We start from the raw sequence: 20,743 nt of genomic DNA on the forward strand, positions 1-20,743 counted from the left end.
AAAGGGGTAGAGATCTTTTCCGGATATCTTCCTCCAAAACAATCAAATCAAATTATCCGAACCTTTAAAATTTGATCAAATGGTAAAAAATTATGATAACTTTTAAAAAAATTTACCAATTTCTCTGTTTTTGACCGTTTGATCAAATTTCAAAGATCTGGATCACTTGATTTGGTGGCTTTGGAGGAAGAGATCCGAAAATGATCTCTTTCCATATAAAAGAAACCCAATTTGCTACATCAATGTGTTCAATCGTTATATCAAATTACACTTGGCATCGTTTTAGATTTGGAAATCTAATTCTTGTTTGGTTTTTGTCATTCAATTTTAACGAATTTAATAAAATCTTCGATGCAACACAAATTTATGTTTTCTAATCATTTCCAGGTGACGATAACTTGAATTTTATACTAATTTAAAAATTATTGGCAATGCATGCTTTAGGTATGCACAAGATTTCCAAGCAGAGAAAAGCCTCCATGATCACAAACATAATCATGGAGCTGGTCTCAGATATAAGGGTAAGTAGCTTTCTGGATTTGGCTCCCAATCCCACACCGAAAAGGCACTCGAACACTTCATCCATCTCCTTGTCATGTCTGGAAAATGCCTATCGATGACGTCCTTCAAAGTCTCGGTCTTGTTAACCCATTCGAGGCCTTTCTCCGTGTATGTCTTCGAGTTGAAATTGGTCGTGAAGAAACGATCAGCTTCTAGCCTCCTAATTACATTGCCGATTGCACATATAAGTAGAAATGTAAGCATTTTACACTCAACAATGTGATGTTTTATAAGGGGGGTGTTGAGCATGTTGGGTTTACACCGCATACGTACCTTGATGCAATCAGCAGAAAGATGAAGAAAGCCGTCTCGCTAATCGCGAAGCCCTTTATCTTCTTCTCCGCGTGTAGTCCGACTAGCAAATCAAGCTTCTCGACGTCATCTCCATACACCTCCTTAAGAGCTTCTGCAACTTCTTGATCATCTGTCAAATCTTCCCATCTGCTAATAGGAATCATCAGCAGGTTCCTTCTGAACTCGTTGTACCGCGCAACTCCTCTCTCTCTGTCTCTGTAGACTAATAACATTGATCGACAATTTAAGAGTCGTGAGAAAAAAAATATACAAAACCTCTTAGTCAATCATGGTTCGAGAATTAGGGGAGATTAATATGGTTTACTTTCTAATGCAGCCATATCTACTGGATCTTCTCGATCTTCTCCGTTACTGTCATGTGCAACGAGGTCCCTCAACCATGAGGGATAGTTCCACAATGTGACAGCTCCACATGCCTGGTGACCCATCGATACCAGCATTTGCTCCATCCCGATTTTTGACAGTCTTCGTTCTCCTTCCTTGCCCGCCATATCTCTCATAAGCATCCTGTGACATATAGCAGGACATATAGTCTTGCATACACACGAAACAAAAAGAAAGACTTTGTTCGAGTACTTGTGGAAATATAGAGAGAATTAAGAGGAAAGTTAAGAGGGATATACTCTTCTAGTATGGGAGGGCATTTGTCTTCCGAATCTGTAGACTGAATGTCCCTAACGACGAGTTTATCTGGCAGTAGCGAATGCATTCTGTACACGCTTACAAACTCTTCGGTCAGTGAATACGGAACTCCATGATATCTAGGCTTCTTATGACCAACCAATCCAGTAAGTATTGGTCCTAATATATTTCCACAAAAATCTTTGAACCTCTTCCCCAGAAAGCCATACCTGCAACAGAAACAGTTAATCGAAATTTGGTATTCAGCGAACAGTGCAAAAAAAAACCAAAATGACTGCATCAGATTAATATTCCTGCCTCCATATATGTCCTAAATTACCAGTTGATTCTCATTCCGGCCACAAGAGTATCGGTCTTTAAGAGTTCGACAGTCCAATCGATTGTGTGGATTTTAGCAATGACAGCTGAAGTCACCAATCTTGCATGCCTGTAGAGATTTTCATCATCCAAATCTGGGTGATATACCTAAAAGACAACATATCCTCCTATTAGCTAACAATTGCGTAACATATTTTCGTGCATTAGTCTAATCCTGCTCGCGAATACAACAACGAAAACTTTTGATGTATAGATGCAGAACTACGAAACAAAGAATTATAACGAACTGAACTTACTTTGAGCATGTCACATACAGAATTATGTTCTTTGGCAAATAATGCTTGGAGAAGGGAGAATCCAGCCCAGCAATTTCGAACATCACCAGAGATAGGGATACCTTTTTCGTCATGCTGAAGGAGCCCATCTCCGGAAATCTTCAGCTTTCCATCTTTGAATGTCCTTACTCTCTTCATGCCCTCCATATCATTCCCATAAATTACGCTCCCATCCCTGTATTTAGATGATCACCACACGAATGTCAAATTGTTTGCTTTTGTACAAAAATACTCATGAGCTCGCGTACACACACACATGTACACTTAGATGCGAACGAATTTTTGGACTAATTTATAAGAGTTATGAACAAAAAAAATGCTTGCAAAAACTTACCACCAGGGAGTCCTTGCATTCAAGGAACCAGATTCTGAATTCGAACCCGTTGGAAGTTTTTTGGTCTTATAGAACTTGAATGATTTCAGAGGGCACCCAGATGAAATTTCTTCTGGAGCTTTAATCTCCACCTATACTTCCATCATATTACTAGCTAAATTAAGTTTTTGGTTTAGACATTGGGAACTGATATAAACACGACAAAAAAGTCATCATGCACTTATACTTCGTAAAAACATAAGGAAAAACTTTTACTTCGAACCATGAACAGTGCATGATGACCTTTTTCGAGTGTCAATAACAGCTCACTCGATATAACAAAATTAATTATAAATAATTAATCACCTGCTCAGTGTCCTCCAAATGATCGACCCAGTCATGAATCATGAATTGGATCCATGAACATGCTATCATGTTGAACTGCTTCCCATTGTCTATGAATTTCTTCCTTGCCAAAAGCTTTGAGGCTACAACTGTAGGGTGAGGCTCCATCAACTGTCAATACAAAACAGTTATCTTTCAGCCCATCTGATAACCATTTGGCAATCAGTTTTCACTTCTCTCAAAGGCAAGAAACCAAAAACAAAAACAAGGTCATTTAGTACTTAATTACTAACCCCATATGGTGAAGTTGAAGGAGGCATGTTGCGACCGAAAAAGGTGCCTTGGCTACCGATGAGATGGTCGTGAGGGTGATTGCATGTCCCGTCAGCCATCCGATACCAGACTGTTTTGGTGTCGTATTTCTGGCCGTTGATTCTTCCGACGTGCAAAAGGTTGTAACGCTGGTGCAAGTGCCTTCTAATCCCCAAGTATGCAAGCCCTAGCAAAACTGGCAGTCTGTGCCATAATCCCAGCTTGTCCACAAAATGAATAACCTGAAAAATACACAATCATGTATTAAAAGTTCGGTCTCTCAACACTCAGTCTCCACTTCATGAGACAAGGTTCCGAGTGAGCGAGTTCAAATCTCATTAACGACAATAAGATCAATGAGAGAGAGATACATAGAACAACAAGGCGTCGAAAAGAGACATTTTGGCAACAATATGCTGCAGTTGAGGATGAATGAAGGTTGAAGAAGAAGAGAGAAAGGAAAATGTCATGTTTTGCTACTTCTATTAATATTTCGTATAAGTAAACCGAAGGGTGAGTGAAAATATTCTAAGATCTGGAGTCCGCTGGGGTTACCAATGAATTTAAAGGGCGGGCATTTCTTTATTGGCACCCAACAGTCCACGAGAAACGGTTGCGGTCTAAGTGTCTAGCTAGTCGAGAAATTTTTATGTATATCCAAAAAGCATAATGCTCGTTTAATCTTAATTGAATTGTAACGTCACATGATGACGGTGTACTGAAAAAATCTTGTAATCTAGTCATTCTCACATTTTTAAAGACAATAAATGTTCAGAAAGTTTCAAGCTCTTCTATCTACATTAGGCCATGTATCTTAAAAGGAAGAAGGAGAAAAATAAATTTGGTGAAATTTCTCAACTAAGCTTTTGTGATTTGATGATTCCGACTCTTTTATCTATTTTCATGCTATCTTCTCCATACATATTCCGTATTTATTTTTTATTAATACCATTCACTTACAAATCGAAAAATAATTACTTGAAAATATGAACAAACATCATAATTAACAAAGTTAAGTAAATTAGTAACGATACTTTATACTGTGATTTTGTACAGAACTTTCCACACAAACTAGGTTCCATCTCTTCAAAGTGAAATGTGAAAAAAAAAATTGTGTGGGGCTAAAATATTGCCCCTTAATATAACCAATCAACTTATTATGATACAACTAGATAACAAGTTCATGTTTAGAATATAGGTTTTTTTTTTTTTTTTAAAGAAAACTAATAAAAATGATTTGAAAATTTTTGAGTTTTAAAGATAAGGACAAAATAAAAGGTGAAGTAAATAGTACCACGATTGACTTTTAGTGTAAAAATGTGGTTTTTCGTTAAAGTAAACAATACCAGAAGCTTTTCATTAAAGTTCCCTTGCAAAAAACAGATCGCTTGTAAAAATATATATTTTATTAATTATACCACGTGATTATGTTCAAATACTACACAATATATAATTTCTCATCTCTAAGTGTAAACTGTATAGGTAGTATATGTTAGTTTGATGTCCAATGAATCTTACGTCACTTGTACACTGCTACTTAAACATCTCATGTCCATGATACAATGTCTTGTACCCACAACGTCAGATTAACAATGTAATCGTGTCATCTGAGCGTTTCATACTGCCTCACATGCAGTTTCATAAATGCGCATACCTAACCCAACCCTAGTCGCGTTTGGTTTATATTTCTCGATCGTGGAATGCGTAGGTGATCCCTGTCAAGTGGCCATCGGAGAATGATGTTAATATTCTGTAAGGCAGATATCCAGATCAGTTGCGCACCTTAAATTACGTGTGAAATGTTGTGACTTGAGATGCATCATCACTAGATATGTATTTTTCCCATTTATGTACCGGAATTTTGATTGTTGTCTAATGCTTGATAAATGTATTGTTGCAGTGCCTATTCATCCACCGATCCACTGCCATACATTTCCAGCAATCATACTAACAAACCACTAGCTACTTCGTCACTATCTATACGCTTACGAATATTTCAACTATATACAAATGATCACTGTTATAAAACACATTTTTCAGACAAAAGGATCTCGTCCGGCGAAATAAAGTTTTCGTTGCCAAAGGTTTTGTCTGACAAATTTTCGTCGAGCAGATATGGGTTTTGACCGGCATACTTTCGTCGGACAAAAATCGTCGCGTAAATATCTTAGTTGAAAATGTTGCACGTCGAAATTTTAGAATTAATATAGGACTTTTTTCACCCTTGCACAATGTCATGTGTGAAAAGATAGGACTGTTTCATGAAAAATATCTCTCATCATCTAACTTGGTATACGCCTACCGACAAATATATATTGTAATTTGCAACCAGACTATTATTTAAGACACTTCTTTTTTTTTAAATTTATTTATTGAACTCGTTTGATGGTTGGGGTACAATGGATTGGATGAGTTAATTTATTAAATTGATGTACGTTGAAGTAAGAAATTGATACAACTTTTAAATTTTTTCAAAGTTGTAATTTATACGTAAAAAATGGATTAGTCACGAAAAAATATCTCCCTTCCAATGCTAACATTTTTGTAGAATAAGACGAATAAGTTTAGCTAATGTCCTGTCCATCTTTTATCTATAATTTCGACAAAATTTGAAAGTTGCATCAACTTTTACACTATGGGTTCATTCGTGAACGAGACAAGTTGATATAGGATCCCTCTTCTTGACATGCCCCCTATTAGGAGAGATTTTTTTAGTGTGCTCGGAACAAGGGGTGAGACATCACTTGTCACTGTATAAGTAGTGAGATATTTGTGTTAAAAAATTAACAACATAAAAATAAAATTTTCCTAACTTATATAATTACACGTGGTACCATCCATCCAGGAACATGAAAAATTTCTCCCTTATTAGTAACCGAAGTATATAGGCCCATGAGATCAAAGTACCTTGGCAGCCGTTCCTATATGTGAATTCCAATGATCACACATACTTCATGTCATCTCGATTGTATTGTTTATACATTTAGTTTAAAAATTCACTGTGTGTATGAAGTTCAATGACCACACATATTTCACATTACCTCGATTGTATTATCTAAGTGTTTGATTTGAAAACTCGCCAGACGCAAGTGACCGAGTTGAAATGAATCTCACATCTTTTCGTACTAAAAAAAATTGTTATTAACAAAATCCAAAGAGCATCCCGCCATGCAAATCCAAAAGTTAATTTTCATTGCATAAGTCAAATAGTTGATTGTTAGATATCTATCGCTTCATCGCAATTTGATGCTATTATATTCGTGATTCATGTCCCACTACGACAAACCTCATTCATGTTCAATTATCCACTAGTCCATTGTCTCCACTAGTCCATTGTCTACAAAAAAATTAATTTTTTTTGGCAATGGAAAATTCAAAAGGAATTTTAACGAAAAGCTCCGATACTGTTAATTTTAACGAAAAATTACATTTTTATACTAAACAGTCAATCCTGATACTATTCATTTTATCCTTTATTTTTTCATTATCGTTAAAACTCAAAGTTTTCAAACTTTTTTTTATTAGTTTTCCTAAATTCAAAAAGGTTTTCTCATTGTTTGAAATTCTAATGGTATACGTGGCCATGTGCCTTTTTTTTTTATTAGTGTACACCATTGGTTTGTAAATTAGGTTTTTTTTTTAATTTTTTTATTTTGTAAATTAGGTTTAAAAATTGGCTCAATTAGAATCTTTTACATTTTTCTAACTTTTTTAGACTAAATATATATTCTTTTACTAATATTAGTTTAACTAATGTCTTAATAGCATTTGCCTACATATTTTGTATGTATGAACATATTTTTTTTAGAAAATGAGGAGAGAGGGAGAGAGGGAGATAACGTTGGGGGGGGGGGGGGAGTGGGAGGTTTTTTTATTTTAATTTTTAAAATTTTAATTTTAAATATTAGGGATATTTTAACATCACTTGTAGATGAGACTTTAATAAAAAACTTAAAATTTGAACCTGTGAAATTACATTATTGCCCATCATTTTTTTATTGTATGATAGAAGACTAAGTTGTCTTTTTATCCTCTTTTGGTTGACAAAGAGAGTTTTATTAATTAATAGAGATTACTACTAAAAATGAGTAACTGATTTTTCGTTATTATATTTAATTAGTTTATTCATTCATTAAAAAGTCATTAATACTTTCATAATAAAACTTCATCAATTTGTTATTATTTAACGCACAGTTTAGATTCTAAACGTACCAAGAAACAAAATGTACTAGGAATCCAAATATACTTACCAATATTATTGATAATCACACGTACCAATATAATCAAACCTACTTCTAATAAAATTGCAGAGAAAATATTTAATCAAATTCTTAAAAGAAACATAAGCTTAACAAACAAAATTGAAATCGATTGCACTACAAAGCCCAAATGAGCCCAAAAATAACAGAAATTCAAAAAAGCCCATGTTCAAACCCAAACGTTTGTTGGGCCATTAAACCCAACTTGGAAAAGCAGGACGTATTTAACAAAAAAAAAAAATCATTAATTCCCAAAAGAACTCATTCGTTAATCGTTACCAGAGCGCGCCGGAACGCTCACGCCTCCCGCACTCTCACCGTCGCACACAATGTCTCCTCCCTCCGATGACGACCAAGACCAGTTTTCCGTCGACGAAGAAGAAGAAGACGATGACCTTTTCGAAGCGGACATGGAAGCCCTACGGCGGGCCTGTATGCTCACCGGCACTAGCCCCGACGACCTCAAAAACGACGGCGGCGGCGGCAACGACGACGAACGCCAAGCTTCTGCCGACTCAGAGTCCGACTCCGACGCCGACGACGATGACCTCGAGTTGCTCCGCCAAATAAGGAGCCGGTTCTCAAATTCGTCCGACGCGTGCGAGCCTTTGTCTCTGAAGCCCTTGTGTACTTTGCCGCCTGATGCCTCCGGCGACGAGGAGGACGATTACCAGACGCTCCTCGCCATTAAGAAACGTTTCTCAGCCTACGGGAACGGTATGCTGTACAGACAATGTATATGCTTGTTTGTATTTGATGCGAAAAGTTTAGCTTTGATGAATTGGTTGATATTGAATGGGTGCTGGAATCAAACTAGTTCATCAGGATAAGGACCTGTAATTACTTAGGGAACGGTAATTAAGTAACTTTTTCTTGTCGTTGCGCCTTGATTCAAAGTTCACTCCAAAGCGGTACACTTCAGGAACAAGGATATATAAATTTGTAATCTTTAGCTATCACTGAGTAACTTGAAGGTGTTGCATTTTTTAGCTACATTAGGATTTGGAATTTTGGAGTACAATTTTAAGGATTCATCCGCTGAAATTGACTCATTTGAGGTCGGTTTTGTGGCAAGCATTGCAATGGTACTTTTCGGCTCAATGCCACAAAGAAAATGGTGTTTTATTTGAAGTTTGTTGTATATTTGCATGATTGAATTGGAGCTAAATCAAGTTCCTGAGTCCCTTTCCGGATTTGATGGTACTTGAAGTTGAATGGATATGCTTAAATATTTTGTTGTCATCTTTTTTGCAAGATTTCATGTCCTCATCCCCATTTTAATTGTACCTCATACAATATTATTTGGATTTTCAGATACTCTAGAAAATGATACGAAACAGGTTGGTTCCTGTTGCAAATCGGTGAAGGAAACTTGCGATGAAATTTCTGCTATCAGAAATGATGCTCTTGAAAGGTTTCCAGATCCTGAAGATGCTGATCTGGCCACCAATCCACTGAGTGATAATGCAGAGGGACAGTCTTCTGCGTTGATTGTGTGGAATCAGTCAGATTCTTGCAGCACGTCCATGTTGCCACGCAAAGACTCGAGCTTCCCAAAGGCTGCTCAGGTGTTTATGGATGCCATTAAGAAGAATAGGGCCAGTCAGAAGTTTATCCGGAATAAGTTGATCCAAATTGAAGCAAAAATTGAGGAGAACAGAAAACTGAAGGAACGTGTTAAAATCCTTAAAGACTTTCAGGTTTCTTGCAAAAGACGAACTTGGGAATCATTGTCCCAAAAGAAGGATCCTCGTGTCCAGTTAATTTTACCGAAAGGGCCAAGGGATTCCAGGGATTCAAAGGTTAGTTGCTTATTTTTATATGCCATTCCTAAGTTCTCTCAAATCTGTTTTGATGATTATTCATTTTTTGGTATTTTTGAATTAATTTTGTACTTTAGGTTTAGGAGTAGTTGGTCAGAATATACTCTAAAGTTCCACTTGTAATAATATTCAGCCCTGTGATTGTCATTTTCCATGACAATCTTAATATGATTGTTTTATGGGACATTTTCTTTTTTTGTTTGCTTCTCCTTTTATTATAGTATCACTAAATTCTCTTGGCCTCATAATTTTGATCAGCTCAATCGATGTTTTAATTTGTATGCTTGAACATCTTAGTCTGTGGTGTAGTGAAAGAGTAAAGTAAAAGAACCGCGTTGATTACTAATCGCTTGGCCTAAGGTTGCATGAGTGTTTGAAAAGAAATGTTCTAATTCCTTTCAGCAAGACTGTTCGCTTTTATTACTAATGTTTTCTAGCTTCCTTCTAATACCTGGGATGCCTATTGTTTCTGCAGGTTCATGACAAAAAGATCTCAGCTTTGTTATATGGCCCAGAAGAGAACTCTCATGTCGCTAATTACAGAATGACGATGAAAAAATATCTGGACTCATTATATCGAAAAAAATGGTCAAAGGTAGAAAGGGAAGCCCTTGAAAAGGGTATAAAGCAACAATTTCAAGAAATGGTGCTCCAATCTTCTGTTGATGAATCAAGGTTTGTTAGGTCTTATTTTATTTCTTATGGTGGCATGTTACGTGATTTTTAATGTGTTCTGTGAAACCAAACAGAAGTTTTGAAAGTTCAGAACGAGCTTTAATATAGTTTTATTTTTGACATTCATGGATGGAAGGCATATATCTCTATCCCAATATATTATAAGTACAATTCCAACGATGTGATTCATTATGGTTTGTAGGAGAGTGTGAGTGTAGAATGCCTTTGTTTGTCAAGCTCGTTCTTGGTTGAATACAAAAGGAGAACGTGATTACCTTGACTACAAGCTGTAATTTTTTTTTATACAACGAAACTTTACATTGTTTCTTAAACATGTGTTCTCTGACTCCACTTAATCCTTGACAGTTTTTCCGAGAGACCTTGTGGAGAATCTAATCATATTGATGACATTTTGGCTTCAATCAAAAGTCTTGAAATTACCCCAGAAATGATCAGAGAGTTCCTGCCTAAGGTTAAATGGGAACAGTTGGCTTCCATGTATCTCCCGGGTCGTTCTGGTGCAGAATGTGAAACAAGGTATGAGATATTTTAAATGGTTCCTTGTTGTTGCAGAATTAAACTTTCTAATGGGTTATTCATTTTCATATTTCTATGTTGCCCAAAATTTGAAATAAGTTTCTTTGTTGAATCAGTATGTTGGCATACATCATAAATACATGTAAACTATTTATATTATATGTTATTCGAAGAATATTCATGTTAGGTTTTTGCTTCCTCTCTCTGTGAGTGCAACCTTGGAAAGAGACCTTAGCTGAGTATATGGTTTATCACACTTCCAACTTTATGTTTATAATTTTACAAAAATAGTCGGTATGGTAACTTCGTTTCATAATATTTGTGTGATGAACAAGTATGATTAAGTAAGCAACTGAACTTAGGAGATTTTATTATACCTATTGCCATTTTACTGGAATGAATTAATTTCATTTTGTTTTGCGCCTCAAAGTGTGCCGTTCTTGACTGGTGTTTTTGTCTCTATTGATTTTCCTGAAGCATTTGTATTCTTCAATGAAGCGAGTTTTGGCAGATGTCTATGGGGTCACCATCACAGACACATTTACTATTGTTGGATTTAATTAAAAAATGCAAGGTCAGCATTGGTCATAAAGGTGGGACCCATACATGACATGTTTTTTACTCATAACAGTGTGTTGAGCGTGCCTGTGATAATTGCCATCACAGATGTCTGTGATGCTTTCATTAACTGTGTTTGTGAGTCCACAGTAACCGTATTCAAATGGCAGCATCTTCTGTTTCTTTTAGTTTGATTTATCTAATTCATCCTTGCAGGTGGTTGAACTGGGAGGATCCTTTAATCAATCGTAAATCATGGACTGCAAAGGAGGACAAGAATCTTCTGTATTTTGTCCAGGAGAAAGGGATCAATAATTGGTTTGATATTGCAGTGTCATTGGGGACAAACAGGACTCCTTTCCAGTGCTTGGCACGGTATCAAAGGAGCCTAAACGCTTCCATACTTAAACGGGAGTGGACCAAGGATGAGGATGCAAAGCTTCGCTCTGCTGTAGAAACTTTGGGTGAGGGTAATTGGCAGGCTGTAGCTTCTGCATTGGGAGGACGAGCTGGCACCCAGTGCTCTAATAGGTTTGTTTTTCTGTCTGTTTATTTTCAAAATTTTTGGAGCCCCCTATTGCTAACTCAAGAATCCCATTTCATGCTATTTTGCATTCATCATTCCGTCTATTAGAATCTGGTTTTCTTATGGCAGCATATTTCATACTTCACAGATGGAAGAAATCTCTTCACCCAACCAAGAAAAGAGAAGGTAGGTGGACTCCAGAGGAAGACAAACGTCTGAAAGTAGCTCAAATGCTTTTTGGACCAAAAAATTGGAATAAAACAGCTCAATTTGTGCCAGGTCGAACTCAGTCACAGTGTAGAGATAGGTACTGCTACCTCTTCTCAAGTTAAGCTCAGAAACTACCAATTGGAGAAAATTGTTAATTTTTTATTTCTTTTGGCAGATATGTCAACTCTTTAGAACCGTCTTTGAACTATGGTGAATGGACTGAAGAAGAGGACTCAAGATTGAGAGCAGCAATCGAGGAACACGGATATTGCTGGTCCAAAGTTGCTGCATGTGTGCCTCGACGTACTGATAATATGTGCTGGAGGTATGATGTCTTGATTTTGTCAAATTGATTTATTGAACCCTTTTGTTGCCTGTACTTATTTTGTCTTGGTTTCATTTTGACCAGGAGATGTAAGGTTTTATATCCAGAAGAAGTGCTCTTGCTCAAAGAACAGAAGAAAATCAAGAAGGTTGCTCTTATGTGCAACTTTGTTGATCGGGAGGAAGAGCGTCCAGCCCTTGGCCCCAATGATTTTCTTCCAGCGATTGATACTACAACCAAAACTCTAACTTATCCTAAGAAGCAGAATGGAAAATTAAGGTATAATGTTCAAATGCCCAGAAAATTATGTTTGCGATTTTCCCCACCTCTGTTATGTTGAAGCCAACAAAATGTATTTCTACAAGCTTTCTTATATTTTTCGGTTTCTTGTATTAATAAGTGGAGAATGCATACAATATTGTGATATTCTATCTCTGCTTTATATCGTACTTACCATGTCTTCCTTTTATTCAATGCAGCAAAGTTCCGAACAAGACTAGACCCAGGAGGAATAAAAACAATAGTGAAAGTTGTTCAGATGCTCATGGGATAGATAATTCTCATCAAGTTGAGACATCCAACGGACATGATGTGCCTAATAAGAAGAATAATGTTCGTAAACAGCGGCGTAGAAGGCGCAAAAGTACTGAGCCAACAGGAGAGGGTCAGGTTATTGTACCTGTTCCTGATGAGCACGTTACACACAAAGAAGAACAGAGGGAAACGTCTTGTTCTGATCAGATTGTCGGAACATCAGATGGAGATGATACTACACTTGCTGTCTTTCAACGCAATAAATCAAAGAAGAGAAATCTTGGGCCTCCCTCAAATGATACGAGAAAGAAGAGAAAGCTTGTAGTTTCTGATTGTTCTGTTCAAGATTCCCCCGCCAACAATATCCAGAAGGGAGCTGGATCGCATCCTGAAGCAGCCATCATGGTTTGCGAAAGTGAGCAAGGTGGACTTAAGTTAGACAGCGAGCCGAATGTTGCCTTCCAAGAACCTGTGATCAAAGTGGCGGGCGTTAGTCCAAAAAGTGATCATGATGCTGATGATATTCTTGCTTCCTTGGGGAAAAAGAAATCAAAGAAGAGGCGCCCTCAAACTTCCAAAAGAAGTCCTCAAGCTTGCCCTCCTTCAAGTGCGACGATGAAATCAGAATCGCTTCCAAAAGGAGTTGGTCTAGGAAAAGGAGAGGGGCTTGATCACTGTGAACCTGTGAGCGAAACAGGGAACAATCGTGCCGAAGGTGATCATGAGGATGGTGATATGACACTAGCTTGCTTTCTGCGAAACAAATCGAAGAGGCGGCGTCAATGTGGTTAAGCATATATCTTGAGTCACTAGCAGCTGTCTCAAACTTCTTCAACTGTTGCAGACTTTGATGTGTGGAGGTAAAGTCTACGACTAGGGCGCTTATACATTGACTGCTTTTTCATCACAATTCGTTCGGAGTTTTTGTGAGATTCATTTTGTTCGACAAGTTTTGTGAGATGTGCACAGGTGTTTTGCTGCGTTGAGCGACCAATTTTGATGAATTCTTACAACTGTATAGTATTTTTTTATTGAAATTTGATTTTCTGCATCCCTCATTCCCTTTGGACACCATTTATAATTATAAGGAACGTAACAATATTTTCAAACATAATATCCTTTTTCTTTTTAACTAGGAACATAATCAACTTCTAATTTTTGAGTGGAAACAGTTTTTTTTAGAGTGTTAATGACAATTCTCGTTTTTCAATAACTGTGTTCTAATTTTCCCAGTATTTGTATATTGCATTATTGTTATTCGCTTTTCAAAAATGTTATTTTTTTACTTTACGTCGATTTTTTTTTTCCAAGAGCTATTCCTATGAAGAGGTAATATTCTTGCTACACCAAACACAAAGTGCAGTTGCAAGTGGCTAATTACTATAGTGGTGGAAAAGTGTTGAGCCCTTACATGAAAACATTGGTTCAAACTCTGTCTGTGGCATATCTAACATCTAATCTAACAAAATTCTATCATTTGATGAAAAAAAAAAAAAAAAAAAAAAAACAACAGGGTGCAGTCACAATCAATGTTTGAAAATATCCAAAAATTCAGGAACAATATGGAAAAAGGGAACTTCACCCCATATCAGCGATATTTCTGGAAATCGATCAATTTCCTCGATATTTTCAGGAAATATCTAGTGTTTGCAGACAATTTGCAAAAAATTTGTAAGAAATATCCATGAGCCTATTTATTCTTTATTTTTTAAAATTCTTTTTTTATGTTATTAGTTTACTTTAATAAAACTTGTACTACTTTCATGACAAAAATTTTAATTAAGTTATGTATAATTTATTCTTTCTAGTGAAATGTTTTATCCTATTACTTGTCATTAGAAGGAAGTTTTTCTTCTCACATATCACATACTTACTATTTACACAATATTGAATCAATAATTCTTGATTCATACGTGTGTTGTGACTTCATATAACATTCTGCAAAAATTAATTTTAAAATTTTCATGTTTTTGAGCAAATTTTCATCATTTCTATCGAATATTTTCACAAATTTATATATCGATATTTGTACCGATACCAATATTTTAAACACTGATAACAATTCGTCCGCTTGCAAGCAACTCCAGACTGAAATGCCATCGGAAACTTTGAACCGCGATCGCCGGGTTCAATATATCGAACCAATATGCCAAGGTAGTAAGCACATAAACAGAGTATGAATATAGGTGAGCATGCTAGTAAATATTGAATTTGATTATCAAATTCTATGCTTAACTCGAGATCAAAAGCCAATATCAAATCTTAATTTGAAAACCGAAACTAAAGTAGCTTGGCCTCAAAGCCATATATTGTCAAACAAAATGATAAAAATCCAGCAAAACCCTAAATAAAACTTTAAGACCAACTACATTTAAAGAAGGTAACTCAGTTATCCTCGAGAAAACATAAGTTCTGGAAATCAATCACTCTTAACTTCAATTTCAACGGCCGATACCCCAGACTCTGATAACTCCGTCAGTGTAGCCACTGAACAAGGTGCTGCCATCAGCGCTCCAGTTCAAACTTGTACAGTATATAACCTGCAATTCAGAGCAAGAATTAAACAAACCGAAACAATTAAGGTTCGGCCATTACTAGTATGTACAAAGATTAAGAGCCAAACAAAACCAGTCACCAAACGAAAACGCTAGTAATCATGCATCATAATCCACAATGCTAAGAGTCATTCTTATTAGCAATCAGATTGGCAACTTAATAATCCTTCTACGCATGCAATCACACAAAGTAAATACAGGTCGGAACACATTGTCAAAGCACTCAAGCAATGCGGAGTTCCTTGCAGGGCCTTAAATGCTGTAACGAATGTGAATGAAAAACCAAGATTGGAGCAAAACACCAACACTATATGAAACAAGCAAAACGAAAACCACCATGGAGTTGACATTACCAAAAGAATGTAACTTCCATGTTATGAGTTTGTAACAGGGGAAGAAAAGACAGACATCACACAAAGCTCAAAAGTAATTCGAAACAAAACAGCATTATCAATTAGTGAGCAATGCACGTCATCTTCAAAGAAAACACTTGTCAAAAGACTTGAAGCTGAGCAAAGCAGAAACTCTACAGAGCAAAGTTCAGCTCATTGTGTATGATCATTATAGGGGATACGACGGCCAGGACGAAAACAATAATCAACTCTACAATCGATAGGAGGTTCATATCCAATGCAAATTACACAACAAATCCATACCGTTATTCCAACGTACTAATACCAATAAACAATTAAGATAAAAAAACAGCTACACATAGGTAACAAAATACCACACTATACATACCACGTTTGCGATAACAAAATAAGAGAAGTAACAAATAGACAATATAATCAACAAGCAATTTCTTCGAAACCCGAAATCACATTACAGAAACAATCATAATTGAAACACAAAAGTTAGCAGGTGATCAATTGACACAAATGAAAACAATGTGTAACGTAGAACCAGTACTAAAACAAACACAGCTAAAAAAAGTATACCTTCTTCTTGTATGAAGTAGCAGCATGGGTATCCTCAGTCTTCTCAGCCTCGGTCTTGAGATCGACCTTCAACTCCTCCACAATGGACTTGCTCTCCAAATCCCAAATCTTGATGCTCTGCTCGGTTGCGGCACACAGCCAGTACCTATTGGGACTGAAGCAGAGAGCGTGGATGATGGAGCCGGCCTCAAGATGATACAGCCTCTTGCCCTCTGCCAAATCCCAGAGCAGAATTACTCCGTCTTTGCCTCCGCTGGCGCACAACGAACCATCAGGTGACACCGCAACGGTGTTCACATACCCATTGTGGCCCTCAAGAGTGTTCCTCAGCTTGCAGTTAGACAAGTTCCAAACTTTCACAGTCTTGTCCCACGAGGCGGATACAATGGTAGGCTGCATCGTACTGGGGCTGAACCTGACGCAGCTGACCCAATCGCCATGCCCATCCTGGTCCTGGATGGTGAACTTGCACTCACCGAGAGTGTTCCAGAGCTTGATCGTGCGGTCACGGGAAGCCGATACGATCTGACGGTTATCAATCGAGAAAGCCACGGAGAGCACATCCTTGGTGTGACCCACAAAGCGGCGAGCAGAGACGCCGAGGGCCAAGTCCCAGAGGCGGAGCTCGCCGTCCCAGGATCCAGACAGCGCGAACTGGCCGTCGGAGGAGAGGACAACATCCTCGACGAAGTGGGAATGCCCGGTGAGCCTGCGGCGGGGGACACCGTAGGTCTTCTCGTCCTTGTTCAGGTGCCAGAGGATGATGGACTTGTCGCGGGAGGCGCTAACGATCATCTCGGAGTTGTCGATTGGGATGGCGATGGCCGTCACCATGTCGGTATGCGCCCTCATGGTGCCGCGGAGAACGAGATTCTCACCCATGGTTGCTGGTGGTGGTGGTGCGCGGCGGCGGGTGTGCTAGGGTTTTCTGAGATGCGGGAGGCGGGAGAGCGAGAGTGAGAGCGTGAGGTGGAAAAATGGGGAGAAAAGAAGAATATATAGGTGAGACAGATAGGGTTGTGGGAGAGATGAGCCAGACCCGAAAGCTCAAGTGAGTGTGTAGGCTTGGGTTGCTTTAATTTGGTGACCCGGCCCGGAGTAGTTGAGGCCTAGTGACAAACTTTGGGTCTACTTTTGAAGCCCAATTAGATTGTAAAGTTGGGCCTTGTATTGCCAATTAGATTGGAGATATGTAAGGACAATACATCGATCGTCTGGCACTTGAGTTTGAATTATATTGAGCTTTCGACCTAATGATATTTGAATCCACATTCAAAGTTCAAATCACCCTACTCCGTTACTATGAAATACTTTTTTTGGTTAAAAAAGTGGGCTAAACACTAACAAATAAAAAAATGAAACTTTAACAAAATGTTTCCAGTACAGTTCACTTTAACGAAAAACCATATTTTTACACTAAAAAATCAATCCTGGTACTATTCATTTTATCCTTTATTTTATCTTTATCGTTAAAACTCAAAGTTTTCAAACCATTTTCATTAGTTTTCCTATAAAAAAAAAAAAAAACTACATCAAAATAGCTCGAGTTCTTGCAATACGAGTTATGTCCACAAAGACGAGCTTGACTTAAGGAGGTCAACTCTTCTTAAGAAAGTCTCAACATCCCATAACTAAAGCACTCAAAGGTTACCACTTACCAGTGTCAATATAATTATGGTTTAGCTCACGTTACTAGTGAGAAATGTTGATGTCCCATAGCCAAAATACTCAAAGGGTGTGTTTGTTTGGCATCACTAGCCCTCACTGAACTAGACTGGACTAAGTTTTAGTCTAGTCTTATGTTTGTTCCTTACCCGGACTAAGTTTAGTGGGATTAGCAGGGACTAGTCTCGATTGAGTCCCTCGCTAACAGGTCTTAGCAAGACCCTTCGTTTCGGAAAGGACTGCTCAGCCGCCCTCTAATCCAGTCATCTCCTTTCTCCTGTGATTTGATCCTCGCCCTGCTCCCTCCTTGCCCAACTCCCTTATCGTCGTCCACCTCATCCTAATCTTTGCGTCCTACTCGCCCTTAGCTGCATCCTGCTCGCCCTCATTTGCTCATCTTGTTTGGTAAACTTCAAATTCGACATTATTTCTTCGATTTGTTTTGCAGATTGTGATATTATTGGGCTTATTTGATTTAGGTGTTTTGGGTTTGAGAAATTTTCAATAATAGACCTCTGCACTTGAACAAATTAGGGTTTTGATTTTTAGGGTCAATTTGAGATTAGAATTTGGAGTTTTCACATTTTATGTCATTTTCAGTCCCAAAATGGTGATAATCATCACGAAATTGTTGTTGTAAGGGCGGATGCAAAGTTAAATTTGTAATTTAGGTCTAGTTTCAACAGATTTTGGTATCAGGTTGGACTAGAGTTTTTGGATTTTGGTATCAGGTTTGAGAAATGAGTTGAGTTGCATTTAGTAACTACACTCAAAAAGACATTCACACACTATCATGTATAAATTTCATCTTAAACCTTACGGGTAGGATCTTAATTGTTGCAACAGGTTCACAAGGTTCCAGCAAATGACATGGAGACCCTTAAATCTCCATTCATGGGTCTGTTTAAAAAGTGCCGTGCACGCAAGTTCATCCTATATGTTCAAGATTATAGTGAAACTGATCCTAAAACACATGAGGGAATGGACTTAACAAGAGTGATAACTAGAGATTTCATCTTATGCCTTACAAGTGTGCATATGGTTGTTTCTATTTATAGGCATGCAAGGGACACAATATCTTTTCTGTTCTTCTGTATCTTGCTTGAAGGGTGAAGAAAAATGCTTATTCCCCAACACTAATTAAAAATTTATTGTATTTTGACAGGTTAGGAATGTTGGTAAGGTTGCAAGAGCTATTGCCATCATGAGCCTCCCAATTCAGAACACCAATGAATCTCACTCAATGCAAGTTATCTTACCATAAAAGCAGTTAGGTCGCATATCAGATATGTGAGTTCTTTTATCTTTTTGTTTGGGACCAATATTTATTTTGCAATGAATGCCATGTGCATATTTGAGAAGGTCATTTGTAATTGTTGCTTTAGAAAAAACACTCTCATGACTTGGTTGTTTTATGCTATGGCAAGGAAATGGATTTTCTTTAGTAGGAAGAAAGGAATGGTATAGTTTATATGCATACAATGTCTAAACCACAATTTTTAAATTTCTGCTGTGTAATTGGATATGCAGTTGCAATGTTATATCAGGTAGAGGGTATAGTCAGTTATATTATTCTATAACTGTTGGAAGGGTTTCGTGGTAACACTTGCTTGATGCATATTAATATTAGGCTTTTTAGCCAAAATGGTCCCTGAGATTTGCATAACTCCTCACTTTGGTCTCTGAGATTTCAAATCGATAAAAGTGGTCTATGAGATTGTCCACCATCCATCAATTTGGTCATTCCGATAGGTTCAGGGTATTTTTGTCAAGTCAAGTTCTCCACTTGCTTTTTCACCCTTTTTCTGTCATCTCTTTCATCTTTTCTACCAAAGTTCTCATCTCTCTACATTCGTCCTTATCGGTTGACAGAGAAAAGGGAAAAAATGATTAGGGTTTCTGAATTGGGGGTTTGGGTGACAGAGATTCGATCGGTGTAGAACTACGGTTGAAAATCAGAAATCGGTAAGGAATCTTTCGAATTGGTGGATTGCGAGGCAGTGAAGTTGATTGCAAGATGGTAGACCATTTTTGCATATATGGGAAGGCTTCCACATATGGCAAGTTGCATTTGAACCATATAATACTAAGATTGTTGATACATTTGAGATACTTAAGTATTTTAAAATGTTTAGTTGTTGGTGGTGTGGTCCTAAGGTGTGGGTTTTTGTCATTTTGTATTGAAGGTTGCCTTGGTTTGCATTTTGGCTTTTTAAATGGCATTGTAGTGGTTGATGTGTATGTTTACTGCTATCTTGTAGTGTGGAATAGTTTAAAGGTTTTGGCATTGAATAAGAGTAGGGAAGATATGAGGAAGTAGGGTCCTCTAGTTTTTGACATCTAACCATTTTGCAACCTTTTCTTCCTTTTGGTAAGCTTATTGATTGAGTGCTTTCCATTCACATTTAATAAGTCTATTTTTTGTGGAAGCTTTCCATTCTCATTCATAGTTGGAAAGCAACACCGACAATAAACTTTATAGGCTTTTGCATACAAATATAGCTCCTCCCTACACATACACACACACACACACACACACACACACACACACATATATATATATATATAGTTGACATTGAATAATGATTTTTTTTTTTTGCCACTGTACTAATACATCCTCATGTGAATAATGGTTTTTTTGCATTGAATAATGCAACTAATCCGAACAAATTCACTTACAAAATCCACCATGGGGGTCAGATCATTTAGAAGGGAAGTCAACAAAAATACATTGGAGGTGAAGTTATTTTCTTAGATTGGGTTTCTGGCTCAGCTGATCAACAATCTTTGGTGGAATGTCATGATATTGCAAGACAATTGGGGTATCAATTGGAATTAAGCATGCATAGAAAAAAAGCCTACTGGGATATGATTTGTTGAAATGACACGTGATATAGAAGTTTTGGCTTTAATTGATGAAATGGGAAAAAACAGGATGACAAAATTATTTATGGTTGACAAGAAGAAGAAGGATGTTGGTGAAGGCTCAACTAATGT

At 37.4% G+C, this 20,743-nt stretch overlaps 3 protein-coding genes across 3 annotated transcripts; 1 reads left to right on the forward strand and 2 right to left on the reverse strand.

Moving 5' to 3' along the window:
• Positions 1-297: 297 nt before the first annotated feature.
• On the reverse strand, positions 298-3,665 carry LOC103950592 (alpha-dioxygenase 2). Its single transcript, XM_018648264.2, has 10 exons — positions 3,513-3,665; positions 3,123-3,383; positions 2,851-3,000; positions 2,506-2,636; positions 2,133-2,346; positions 1,838-1,983; positions 1,500-1,727; positions 1,181-1,383; positions 835-1,078; positions 298-721 (listed from the first exon to the last, which is right to left on the reverse strand). The coding sequence occupies exons 1-10, from the start codon at positions 3,609-3,611 to the stop codon at positions 496-498; spliced, it is 1,902 nt and encodes a 633-aa protein (XP_018503780.2). The 5' UTR covers positions 3,612-3,665; the 3' UTR covers positions 298-495.
• A 3,971-nt stretch (positions 3,666-7,636) lies between these two features.
• LOC103950593 lies at positions 7,637-13,639 on the forward strand. Its single transcript, XM_009361824.3, has 9 exons — positions 7,637-8,117; positions 8,715-9,202; positions 9,699-9,898; positions 10,265-10,435; positions 11,210-11,524; positions 11,668-11,826; positions 11,905-12,054; positions 12,139-12,333; positions 12,534-13,639. The coding sequence occupies exons 1-9, from the start codon at positions 7,730-7,732 to the stop codon at positions 13,378-13,380; spliced, it is 2,913 nt and encodes a 970-aa protein (XP_009360099.2). The 5' UTR covers positions 7,637-7,729; the 3' UTR covers positions 13,381-13,639.
• Positions 13,640-14,832: 1,193 nt separating this feature from the next.
• LOC103950594 (guanine nucleotide-binding protein subunit beta-like protein) lies at positions 14,833-17,060 on the reverse strand. Its single transcript, XM_009361825.3, has 2 exons — positions 16,082-17,060; positions 14,833-15,128 (listed from the first exon to the last, which is right to left on the reverse strand). Exons 1-2 carry the CDS (start codon positions 16,961-16,963, stop codon positions 15,030-15,032), a joined length of 981 nt encoding a protein of 326 aa, XP_009360100.1. The 5' UTR covers positions 16,964-17,060; the 3' UTR covers positions 14,833-15,029.
• Positions 17,061-20,743: the final 3,683 nt, after the last annotated feature.

The sequence above is a fragment of a genome, unplaced genomic scaffold (assembly GCF_019419815.1).
Source record: "Pyrus x bretschneideri cultivar Hongxiangsu unplaced genomic scaffold, Pyrus_bretschneideri_v1 Contig27, whole genome shotgun sequence".
Lineage (NCBI taxonomy): Eukaryota > Viridiplantae > Streptophyta > Magnoliopsida > Rosales > Rosaceae > Pyrus > Pyrus x bretschneideri.

Excerpts from the sequence above, each read along its gene's own strand:
- LOC103950594 (XM_009361825.3), bottom strand. The coding sequence starts at position 16,963 with ATGGGTGAGAATCTCGTTCTCCGCGGCACCATGAGGGCGCATACCGAC. Across the intron at positions 15,129-16,081 it reads CTACTTCATACAAGAAGAAG|GTTATATACTGTACAAGTTT; the intron begins GTATACTTTTTT and ends TCTGAATTGCAG.
- LOC103950592 (XM_018648264.2), bottom strand. The coding sequence starts at position 3,611 with ATGACATTTTCCTTTCTCTCTTCTTCTTCAACCTTCATTCATCCTCAA. Across the intron at positions 2,637-2,850 it reads ATTTGGAGGACACTGAGCAG|GTGGAGATTAAAGCTCCAGA; the intron begins GTGATTAATTAT and ends ATGGAAGTATAG. Across the intron at positions 1,728-1,837 it reads GCCGGAATGAGAATCAACTG|GTATGGCTTTCTGGGGAAGA; the intron begins GTAATTTAGGAC and ends TTTCTGTTGCAG.
- LOC103950593 (XM_009361824.3), top strand. The coding sequence starts at position 7,730 with ATGTCTCCTCCCTCCGATGACGACCAAGACCAGTTTTCCGTCGACGAA. Across the intron at positions 9,203-9,698 it reads GGGATTCCAGGGATTCAAAG|GTTCATGACAAAAAGATCTC; the intron begins GTTAGTTGCTTA and ends TTGTTTCTGCAG. Across the intron at positions 11,827-11,904 it reads CAGTCACAGTGTAGAGATAG|ATATGTCAACTCTTTAGAAC; the intron begins GTACTGCTACCT and ends TTCTTTTGGCAG.